This window comes from Eriocheir sinensis, chromosome 56 (assembly GCF_024679095.1).
Source record: "Eriocheir sinensis breed Jianghai 21 chromosome 56, ASM2467909v1, whole genome shotgun sequence".
Lineage (NCBI taxonomy): Eukaryota > Metazoa > Arthropoda > Malacostraca > Decapoda > Varunidae > Eriocheir > Eriocheir sinensis.
This window is the reverse complement of record NC_066564.1, coordinates 1,611,281-1,622,904: the sequence shown is the minus strand read 5'-3', so window position 1 is coordinate 1,622,904 and position 11,624 is coordinate 1,611,281. Positions and strand designations below refer to the sequence as shown.

Genomic DNA, 11,624 nt, shown 5'->3' with positions numbered 1-11,624 from the left:
TGCATGGCTGCCTGATGAGAGTCTCACGGGGAGGCCTGGTTGCGGAGTGCCCATGGAGAGACCGTCACTGCCACTGTCACCTCGGAGGCCTCGCATACCTATTCCGCGTCAGGTGGAGCGCGAGAGGAGGCAACCCGCGCTATGATTTCTCTTGTGGCATCCTCCGCCCTTTCACCTCCTTGCCTGCCTTCTGGACCACCTTCCAGCCGGGGCAAGAGTTGTTTATTCATTTACATCTCCCAAATGCATCTCGACCAGAATGAGGCACAGATGACCCTTGCGAAAACCCTCTCACAATGGACGTGGTGGTGGCGGTGGTGGTGGTGGTTTGAGGGGCGCCCGCTTCTCTGCCTGCCCGCCCGCCGCCTCTCCAGCGACTCTTGGCATCCATAGCCTTGAAGTTCCCTCCTATATAAAAGTGAGAGTGCCTCGCCAAGAGTCAGTCCCTTCCTTCGGTACTCACTTTCGCCTTCAGTGGTGCCAGGGCTCAGGAGGCGCTCCGAGCACACAGGATATACACGACCCAGTGCCGCCGCGTCCGTGATGGAAGGGCCGCTCTGGAGGCACCCACTCTGCGCCGCCCTCTTGCTCCTAGGTGAGGGTGCCAACGCTCGTGGCCGCCGTGACGTCAGTGGGGGTGTGCTTCTGCTTCTGGTGCTTTTTCTGGTGACGGTGGTGCTGCTGCTTCCGAGGTGCTCAAAGACGTGCTGACGATGGTGCTAAAGGTGCTGTTGAGGTGCTTTTGCGGTGCTACTGAGGCCCTGGTGGTGCTGGAACGGTTTCAGAGGTGCTTTGAGAGGTATTGTTGAGGTGCTTCCACGGTGCTGCAAAGGTGGTGCTGGTTGTGCTGGCGGGGCGGATGCTGGAGGGCGGTGAGGGTTCCAGTGGGGTGTGCTAGTGAGTGGCACTGCTGGTGGGCTGTCGACGGGATGTTGTGAACCGTGAAGGTGAAGCGTCGGATGTGCGTGTGTGCGTGTGTGGTGTGCGTGCGCCACCGCCACACCGGGGCCGCGCAACACCTGTGCCCACCTGCGCCGCTACCCCTCACCTGCCCCGGGCAGCACCTGCAACAGTCATCGACACGCCCCCGCCGGCTCACACTGCAGTGCAATAACCATCGCTCTAACTTTGCTTTTCTATTTATATCAATGTCATTTACCATTGGCTTGCAGTAAGTTTCCATTGAATATTTTATTTTGATGGTGAGCTCGTTTTGAAAAAAAAAAATAGATTCATTAATATGTAAATGCATGCAATCTAATTTCTAGATAACTGATAATCATCATCTATGAAATTATCTAGTTCATTGTTTTCGTAAGTGGATAAGTGTGTCGGGCAGACGAGTCTTGCTGCAATATATAATGATGCGCCTCTTCCTGTGTGCGGCAACACGCTCATGACGTTGCTGTGCTTGATAGCCAATGATTAATCAGTTTCGTCATTTGTAGAGCATTGCGATTTATGTATGAGGGAGAGGAGGAGAGGGTTGTCCAGTGCCAGGTGGGGCCGTGTGGTGTGGATGTGTATCACGCACACGTGTAAGACTGATGCGCTTCATATTTATGAGGAGTGAAGTGGATGTATGTTGGGGAAGGGACTTGTGTTGTATATGGAATAAGCAATAACTGTGTGGCCGTGTGATGAGGGGCGCGTGGGAGTGTGTGTGTGTGTGAGGCGGCGTGCAGGGCATGTAGGGGTGCGTAGGAGGATGTGCGGTGTGTGGTAACATGAGAAAGGTTTTATGGCGTGGGCGTGTGTTGTGTTGTGCTGTAGGTAGTTAGTGAGTCGGCTGTAAGTGCCGAGTGTGGGAGAAAGAGTGAGGCATTCCTGAGAGCCAGAGGGAATATCAGGGCCAGGGAGCGGGGAGACAGGGTGATGAGCTATTGAGTTAGAAGACATAGTGACTCGACGCAGTGAGAGTAAGTTAAAAGAGGAGGTTGATGTATAGAGAGAGTAATTAGAAAGGGAAAAACTCACAAAATTAACGTGTATAATGGGGAAAGGAAAATATGAGTAAGCACAGAGTGACGGGTAAAAAAAACACAGTATTAGATATATTTGTGTAGGAAAACAATGTACGTCAGGGTATGTATTAGGTATGCATAGAGTGTAAGAGACAGTGGTAGACAGGCGGATGTGAGTGAGAGACGGGGAGAGGGAGAGGAAAGGGAGGCTGAGGCATGTATGGATGGGGAAAGAGACGAGAGACATCGGTGTGCGTGCCATGGGAAGTGAATGGGGCCGTAGGGTGAAGGGCCGCCTCGGGGGCATCTGTGGCGTCCTGCGTGAGCCGCCATAGGCTTGCGAAACGCGGCGGGTGAAGCAGAGAGGCGGCGGGCGTGGGGCGTTAGTTCCTCCCCTCCCAGACCCTCGCCTTCCGCCGCTGCTGCTGTCGACCCGCCGCGCATGCCATTTTATAATTAATTTACTGGGGCTATTAATTGCGGGGGGAGTTTTGCGTTTATTTTAAGGATAAACTGCATGTTCAGGGTCATTATAGGGTAAAGGAATGATTTAGTTCTTTTATTTTGGCTCCACTTTTATAATGCTGTGGCCCAGGTTCTCTTTATCAAGCCTTAGGGGACTTGGGGCCGCCTCTTGACCTCCCTCCTCGTGCAGCGCCGGGGTTGTGGTGTGGTAAGGGAGTGATGGAGTGTTATTTTGGCGCCTATTTTATGATGTTATTGCTCAGGTCCGTCTCATAAACTACTAGTCAACTAAAATCTGCCTCTTGTCCCCTTTTGTTATCCCTATGTAGTGGCGGGAGCGGCGGGGCTTGTGTCCTCCGACTCTAGCGACGTCGTGCAGGACGTTTCCGACATAGGCATCGACACTGCGTCTTCATCCTCTGAAGTCGGAGTGAGGGACGCTCTGGACGATGTGGTGGTGGAGGGCGCCATCAGGCTCTCCAGGGTACGGAGAGCGGGCTCGCTGGCAGGAGGCACGCCTGGCGAAGACTTCCCCGTCTTCAACTCCATCCCGAGAACGAACTTCAACTGCGTGGACAAGGGCCTCGGCTACTACGCTGACGTGGACACCGGCTGCCAGGTGAGGGAGTGGCCCGCCTCTCGGCTTGGCGGGGGCGGGCTGTGTCAAAAGGGCAAAGGGGTGGGGACGCAGGGGAGAGACAAGGAAGGCCTCCACTTACGCTGTAGTTCCCGGAGGAGAGACTCATGACTCGTGTGATGAATAATGCCATGCAATAAATAGGACAGATTCCCACTGTGCTGTCATAGCTAATGTGAACAGCAACAAGCCAGAGAGGATCAGTGTCTTGTGACCTGACCACAAATCCATCACAAAGACGCTATGCAGTGATAAATTTAGTATTTCATCTCTTAGTACGAAGGGGAATTTTATGAAGTGTCAGACTGCAGTGCTGCTTCATCTGAGAGTGACAGGAAGAGGAAGGGAACAATGACGCCCCGAGACTCAGCTTTCACGACAGAGCAGGAAATGATGCGACGTGACCCTCAGAACAGACTTTGACGGACTCGAGCTCAACTTTCCGTCCCTAATTACTTTCCCCGCAGGTGTTCCACGTCTGCCACGCCGACGGCCGCATGAACAGCTTCCTGTGCCCCAACACCACCGTCTTCAACCAGAAGCGGCTCGTGTGTGACTGGTGGTACAACGTGGACTGTGGAGTCTCTTCGCAACACTTCAGCGTCAACGATGAAATAGGAAAGGTGACCCCAGCACCCGCCAGGACCAGCGTCTCAGCAGACTTCGGCCGAGTCACTCCGGCGCAGGCTTTTGCCACGCCCTCACCGACTTTTCGCGGCTCCGGATTTACTCTCATAACACAAAATAACTTCAGGGGGACTGTGAGTGAACCTACCCGTCCCCCATCTCCTCCTCCTCCACCACCACCCCGCCCTTCCCCTCCTCCATCCCCACGCCCTCCACCACCTCCATCCTCACGCCCTCCACCACCTCCATCCTCACGCCCGACTATTCTTCCACCTCCTCCATCTCACCGTCCGTCTCTTCCTCCACCTCCTCCTCCATCCCCACGCCCGACTCTTCCTCCTCCTCCTCCTCCTCCTCCATCCCCACGACCTTCTCCTCGCCCCTCACCTCAACCACCGAGCGGAGGAAGTCAGTTACCAACCACTTTTAGGCCAAATTCGTTTTCACGGACTCCTGCAAGGGTGTCAGTGACTCGCCGACCCGTGCTGCCCACCCTCGCCCCGGCGCGACCCCTCAACAGGGCGCCAGCAGACGGTGTGACCCTCCTCCTCAGCGGCATCCAAAGCTCCCAGACGCCCGCCAATGTGGCTGACGCGAGACAGACTAGCCAAGGAGTTCCTTTGCCAGCATTCTCTGGAAGTAGAGGTTCCACAGACAGAGGGACGCAGACTTTCACCGGCACGGGAGCTAACCAGGGATTCCAGACCATTCCTGCAACGAGTGCACCTCAGAGCGGTAGAAGAGTTACAGGTGTCAGCATCGGTCAGCCTGCAGTTACACCTTCCAGAGGTACAACCACGTTTGGGAATCGAATTACCCAGACTCCTTCGACATTCCAGTCAGGAGGCGTCCCTCTGCCCACCCAAAGCGGCAGGGGAAGCTCATCCAGTTCCGGATCATTCCAGTCAGGAGGCGTCCCTCTGCCCACCCAAAGCGGCAGGGGAAGCTCATCCAGTTCCGGATCATTCCAATCAGGAGGCGTCCCTCTGCCCACCCAAAGCGGCAGGGAAGCTCATCCAGTTCCGGATCATTCCAGTCAGGAGGCGTCCCTCTGCCCACCCAAAGCGGCAGGGGAAGCTCATCCAGTTCCGGATCATTCCAATCAGGAGGCGTTCCTCTGCCCACCCAAAGCGGCAGGGGAAGCTCATCCAGTTCCGGATCATTCCAATCAGGAGGCGTCCCTCTGCCCACCCAAAGCGGCAGGGGAAGCTCATCCAGTTCCGGATCATTCCAATCAGGAGGCGTTCCTCTGCCCACCCAAAGCGGCAGGGGAAGCCCGTCCAGTTCCGGATCATTCCAATCAGGAGGCGTTCCTCTGCCCACCCAAAGCGGCAGGGGAAGCCCGTCCAGTTCCGGATCATTCCAATCAGGAGGCGTCCCTCTGCCCACACTAAGTGGCAGGGGAAGCTCAGGGATATCAAGTAGTCAAGGTTCTGGAGCAAGAACTCAACCACAAAGACCGCAAGCGGGACAACCTCTGAGGATTCCCGGAGCCGTCAGCACCTCGACTCAACAGGGAGGCAGTTTTGGTGTTCCTCTACCAGGCCTTTCTACCTCTGGAGGACTAAGAGATCAAGGACGTGGTTCCGGAGGCTTGTCTGGAGGACGAAGGGATCAAGGTCGTGGTAGCGGAGGTTTTGGTGTACCTCTCCCAAGCATCGCCCCACCCCAAGGTGGAGGAGGTGGTGGAGTTCCTCTCCCTGGTTTATCTTCCTCTGGGGGTGGTCAGAGAGGCTCCTTCGGGGTTCCTCTTCCCAGCCCACGCCCTGCACAGGGCGGCGTCGGGGGAGGGGGCGTCGGGGTCAGACTCCCGGGCCTGCCATCTCCCGGGACACCGAGCAGGGGAGGCGGGTTCCGGTCGTCGCGGCCCACCACGGTGCAGGGCACGCGGGGGCCCATCCTGATCATCGAGGCCGACAGGGACGATTTGGATGACCGCTTCGATGATGATCGCTTTGACGACGACCGTTTCGACCTGGACGATCGATTTGATGACGATCGGTTTGACGACGATCGCTTTGATTTAGATGATCGATTTGACGATGACCGTTTCGACTTGGACGACCGCTTCGACGATGATCGATTCGATTTGGACGATAGATTTGACGACGATCGTTTTGACCTTGATGATCGCTTCGACGATGATCGCTTCGACTTAGACGATCGGTTCGATGACTTAGATGATCGATTTGACGACTTGGATGACCGTTTCGATGACGACCGCTTCCGAAGGGTCATCCTGCCCGCGGGCTCAAGTAGTCCTTCTGGCAGGGTAGTTGTTCTGCAGCCGCCCTCCGAGGTGCAGCTGCCGCCCCCGCCGCCCCCCGCGGGGTTTTAGCATCGGCGGGGCGGTGGTCTTGAGTCGTGGTAGTTATAACTCTCCTGGAAACGTAGCGGGGGTCATGCGAGGGCCGATGCGAGACGTGGGGCGCCGCTCCCGGGGTTTGGTTTCAGGACCTCAACTGGAAGGAGCTGGACGCTCGCGGCCCACACCTTGTGATACCTCCATGGCGCCGGGGCGCCGCCCGGCCCCGCACTGCCCCGCGCGGCTCAGCACACGGCCTCTCCACGCTGAGTACCAATGATTCTCATGTCTGAGTCTGTTCTGTCGCCAAGTCATTGTTTGAACTGTCGCGAAAACGGTGCATCTTGCGTGATATTGTTGTATAGATAAATGTATAAAGAAAGGAGGCCCATATATATAGATATTTATATATTATAAAGAAAATATAATTTCTAGATATTTTTGTACGTGTAAATATGAATGAATTAGTATGGTTAGGATGGCTTGTTGATGGTCCCCAACACGGCGCCTTGATCCTGGAGGGTTCACGGGCCCTGCTGCACACACCGGCCAGGTCAGGCTGCGTCGTTGTTGGTGCTGAGGGTCCTGCGGGGGTCTTACGGGGTCCTTTCTGCTCTCTGGTGATCAATGCTTCCGAGCCTGCTTGCTGCTTCACGGCGAGGCCTCCTGCTTTCCTGCTTCTGGGCCCAGAGTGTCTCATGCATGTTGACGCCCGCCTCTTGTCCCCTCCTGTCGCACGCCGCCTTGCCGCGCCTCGTCCTCTGTTCCTTGTGTCACAGCCTCTGTCGCTCACTAGTGGTGCATGATTCATTGCCTTAGTCATCTTAGCTTAGAAACACGTGTGTCCTGGGCCTCTGCATGCACGTCCTCCGCCCAGGGTGACCACACACCGTCAGTTGTCGCTTTCTGTGTCGCTTTTTGAGTGACGTTTGAGTGCGGCAATAGAGCAGCAACACCTTCACCTCCACACTGTACACTTGTCCTCACCCTCTCATGTGCCAATAGCGGCTGCGTCGTGTTATGAACGTTTGAACTGAATGTAGTAATGCCTGTGTCTTGTCTGTGTGTCATTACGTTCGTGCGTCCGTCTGTGTATCTGCCTGCCGACTGCCTCCACCCAATCATCCTTCCTCGTCCCCTGCTCTGTTCTTTCTCCGCCACCTTCCCCTTCTTTCCCAGCGTTACCTGTCGTGTTGTCAGGGAGGCAGGTGTGTCGAGCCCCGTGGTGTTCCTTCCGTGTTCCTCACCTGTCCATGTGTCCTGCAGAGTGAAATAAAACATCAAAAGCTCATGAAAACTGTGATTAGCCCCATAGTGTTGTTTGTTTGTGTGTGTGTGTGTGTGTGTGTGTGTGTGTGTGAGAGAGAGAGAGAGAGAGAGAGAGAGAGAGAGAGAGAGAGAGAGAGAGAGATTAATGAGTTCATAAACTCATCAAATTAGTCACACACACAGAGAGAGAGAGAGAGAGAGAGAGAGAGAGAGAGAGAGAGAGAGAGAGAGAGAGAGAGAGAGAGAGAGAGAGAGAGAGAGAGAGAGAGAGAGAAAAAAAACGTAATCAAATATTTAATGTGGAAAATGTCAGTCCAACACTTACTCAGACAAACACACACAGGAAAAAGTAACAAAAAATAAATAAATAAATAAATAAGATGAAAAAAATGTGAAAAAGAACCCCTCCGAGGAACCTCATCTTCCCAGGAGGGCGAATTAAGGTGTGCAATCAAGGTAATTACGCAATCATTTATTTACCTTTCCTTCGTGTGGCTGCAGGAGCGGGCGTTTGGGTGTTCCCGGACCAGTCTCTTCACCTTTATCAGCATTTTTCCGAGAGTTTCCTTTGCTCTCTTGCTTCCCTCTCTAATTTTTTGCTTGTCTCTTCTTCTCTCCTTCTTTCCTCCCTTTGTTTTCTTTGTGTGGTGGCAGTCTCTATCACGCACCCTCGCGCCCTCCGTCCCAAATAAGGCGCGACATCTGGGCACGCTTAAGACTGGATCCTCTTATGTGTTATCTCGACGCTCTCTTATATACTCCTTATTCGTTTTATGCATCGCTTCTTCCTTTCTCTTTCTTCTATTTTCGTTTTATTCATATCTCCTTCCTTTCTTGCCTCGTTTACCTAACAAGCTCGGTAACTGTTGGGTTTATGTTCAGTGGTGGGCTGACCAAGCTTGAATACGGGCATTGATCAGCGTAACCCAGTGTTCAATGTGTAATTATATATAGTTTTTTATTTCCCTGTATGTGTGTAGTATTTGTGATGACGGCATGCAAACTTTCATTTACTACAACGAACACGGGAAAGGTCGGATATAGCGGACTTTCAACTCTTAACAAATTAATTCGCTATATACCAAAAGTTTGGATACCTCGGATATAACGGGTTTTTGTATATTACGTCACCTCCTTACCCCTAACTGGTTCGTAAAAGCGAGGGTTTAATGTTTCTATGAATTAATATGGATGACAGAAAATAAGTACTCGCCTTCAAAATTCACCCCAGTCTATTGTCTTCCTTTCAATTCTTTCCTTCAAATTCTTCTTCCTTCTCAATAATTTACGGTCATCCATCTCTGTCATGACTCGCCCGGAAACGTTTTTGTTGATCCTCTTCTCTATTCTTGTTTCCTTATTGTTTACTTTTTTTGGTCTTTCCTCTTTCTTTTTTTCCACTCAGTTTCCTGTTTATGGTTCCGTGTGTCTTTCTGATTGCATGTTGGGGAATATTTGTGTGTGTGTGTGTGTGTGTGTGTGTGTGTGTGTGTGTGTGTGTGTGTGTGTGTGTGTGTGTGTGTGTGTGTGTGTGTGTGTTCTTAGTACGCGTCTTTCCCTCCTTTTTCTTATTTTCTTCCCTTTAAGGTCATGTTAATTTACTTGCGTTCATTTTTCATATTTTTCTGTAATTTTTTTTTTTTAGTTCCCTTTCCCAGCACATGTTTTTTTTTCCCTCGTGTTTCAGCTTTTCATGTTTCCAAAGTCTTTATGCTCCTTTTTTTATTCTTTACCCCACGTTTCTTCTTGTTCCCTTACGTCACCTTCAGTCTTCGTCGCTGGACCCTTAAATTTCAATGATATTTTTTCTTCGTCGTGTTTCCCAAGTTGCCCTTAAGAAAATATTGCGTGACCCCAAATATAACGAAGGAAAAATTATTGGATGTTGATGGAATGAGGTGTGCTGTTGCTGTTTTTGCTGTTGTTTGTTTTTGTTTTTGTTTTTGTTGTTCTTGTTCTTCTCCGTTTTCTCCTTCCTTTTATTCATATTCTTCCTCTTCTTCTTTTCTTCTTATATTTTCTCCTTCTTCTTCTTCTTCTTCTTCTTCTTCTTTTTATTTTTATTTTTATTCTTCTTCTTCTTCTTCTTCTTTTTCTCTTTCATCATCTTCGAAATGCATCATCTTCCCATTTCCATCCGTGTCGCAAGAGGCGGTGACGAGGCGGGGCGTCGGTGCCTCTTCGAAGGATGTTAGGGCAGAAGACAAGCGCCCCGCCCTCGCCCCTTCCCAGAACACTCGTTGAAAGGGTCACACGGCCTGCCTTTGCTCCTCCCCGGCCCTACCTCGGTGGAAAACAGGTCGTCGATTGTTGGTGTTGATATTATTGTTATTATTATTGTTGTTATTATTCTTACTCATATTATTCTTGACGTTATTAAAAGTAGGATTAGTAGTATTAGTAGGAGTGGTATGTTAAGTAGTAGAAGCAATATCACGTCAACAAGAGGAGAGTTTCAAGACGCCTCTCCACCCAAAATTGACCTCTCTTTTGGCTACTCATCCACACTTTCTTATATAGATGCAGTGATTAGTGGCCTCTTTTTTCTCCTTTTATTTTTGTCACTGAGATGCTTCCTTAACTGTAAAAAAAAAAGTAGTACCCGTTGCAGCAGTAGGGGAAGCAGTAGTGCAGTAGTGTACCAGTCACGGCAGGAGAACTATTAATGACGGTAGGCGGTGAAGGCATCATCATCATCATCAGCAGCAGCAGCAACGGCAGGCAGGCGGTGACCTCCCCAGAAAGGTTCCCACGCGCGTGACGTCACGGGTCGCGGCTGGGGCGGCGTACAAAGATGAGAACCAAGGTCGTGGGGCGTCTGCCTCCTGCTGGCGCGGCAGGGTTCTTCCGCCTCCCCCCCACGGCCCCCCCCCACGCCTATACATTCCTTCCACGCCTCATCCTTGCCCCCACACGGCCCCACGCCTCCTTGCCTCTGCACGCCTACGCCAACACGTCCCCCACGCCTCCTTCATGCCTCCACACCCTCCACGCCCCATACACGCCCCCACGCCCACACATTCCTTCCACGCCTCATCCTTGCCCTCTCACGCCCCCACGCCTCCTTGCCTCCACTTCCCCACGCCCATACATTCTCCCCACGCCTCATCCTTGCCCCCTCACGCCCCCACGCCTCCTTGCCTCCACTTCCCCACGCCTCATCCTTGCCTCCACTTCCCTCCCACGCCTACACATCCTCCCCACGCCTCCTTGCCTCCACATCACCCACGCCCACACATCTACACCTTTTTGCCTCCACCCCACCCACACGCCCACATATGCTTCCCTACGCCTCCTTGTCCCACCACGTCCATAGATTCCTTTACGCGGTATCCTTGCTTTCCACCCCCCACACATCCTCCACGCCTACACATCCCCTATGCCCTTACGCCTCCGCTTGCCCCCACGCCTTCCTTTACACCACCTCACGCTTCCCTTTCACCTACAACCTCCTCCTCACCCTCTCCTCTGTTTGAATGTCTCCTAAACATCTTCTCATATCACCTCATTTCCCTAACTTGGTCATACGCCTTAGCCTGCAGTCCTACCTTGTCCTGTCCGTCCTTCACGCCCCCCTTCTCCTGCTCCACTATGCCCATATTACACCCACGTTCTCACCCTGTTCATCCGCTTATCTCCTGGAATGGTGAACGGAGGTGTGTGGTGTTACTGGCTCACTCACTCTCCTTTATTTCCTTTGTTACTTTCATACATCCTTCGTTTAGCGGCTTTGTAATTTTCATATTTCATTACTTTAGCTTCTTTCCTTTATTTCCTTTGTTACTGCCATGTTCCTTTTCTTTACCTCCTTGTTACTGCTACATTCCTTTTCCTTTAGCTCCTTTGTCACTCGTACTCATTTACTCTGCCTCCTTTCGTATTGGGACACTCCTTTTCTTAAGCTCCTTTGTTATGCTCATACTCCTTTGTTTATGTCATAGAGTTAATTCCACAGTCCAACGCCTCGTCTTCGTAACTGCTCTAACCAAACTATACAATCCCCTACAATCCATAATGGTCAGGTTTTCTACTCACCACCAGATACACGAGAGATTTTCTGTTATATATAGTTTCCTCAAATGTCTGAACCTAAAGATGAACACGAAACACTATACAATCAATTTTCGAAGTCTTTGGTATTGGTTCGGGAGCTTACCAACCCATCATGGCGGACTGTGAAGTGGCCCAAAGTCCCTTCATGTGGCGGTTTAACTCATCACCATGCACTCCTCTTCCCCCTCCTCCTCCTCCTCCTCCTCCTCCTCCTCCCACTTTCCTCCATCTTCTTCCTCGCCCACGCTTCTTGCACCATTCCTTCCTTCCTCTCTCTCTCTCTACGTCTCCTTCAGGCCCTTGA

At 52.0% G+C, this 11,624-nt stretch overlaps 1 protein-coding gene across 1 annotated transcript; it reads left to right on the top strand.

Annotated features, from left to right (window-relative positions):
- Positions 1-452: 452 nt before the first annotated feature.
- On the top strand, positions 453-5,102 carry LOC126984159 (basic proline-rich protein-like). Its single transcript, XM_050837563.1, has 3 exons — positions 453-595; positions 2,759-3,048; positions 3,534-5,102. Exons 1-3 carry the CDS (start codon positions 544-546, stop codon positions 5,085-5,087), a joined length of 1,896 nt encoding a protein of 631 aa, XP_050693520.1. The 5' UTR covers positions 453-543; the 3' UTR covers positions 5,088-5,102.
- The last annotated feature ends 6,522 nt before the right edge of the window (positions 5,103-11,624 follow it).

Excerpts from the sequence above, each read along its gene's own strand:
- LOC126984159 (XM_050837563.1), top strand. The coding sequence starts at position 544 with ATGGAAGGGCCGCTCTGGAGGCACCCACTCTGCGCCGCCCTCTTGCTC. Across the intron at positions 596-2,758 it reads CGCCGCCCTCTTGCTCCTAG|TGGCGGGAGCGGCGGGGCTT; the intron begins GTGAGGGTGCCA and ends ATCCCTATGTAG. Across the intron at positions 3,049-3,533 it reads ACGTGGACACCGGCTGCCAG|GTGTTCCACGTCTGCCACGC; the intron begins GTGAGGGAGTGG and ends CTTTCCCCGCAG.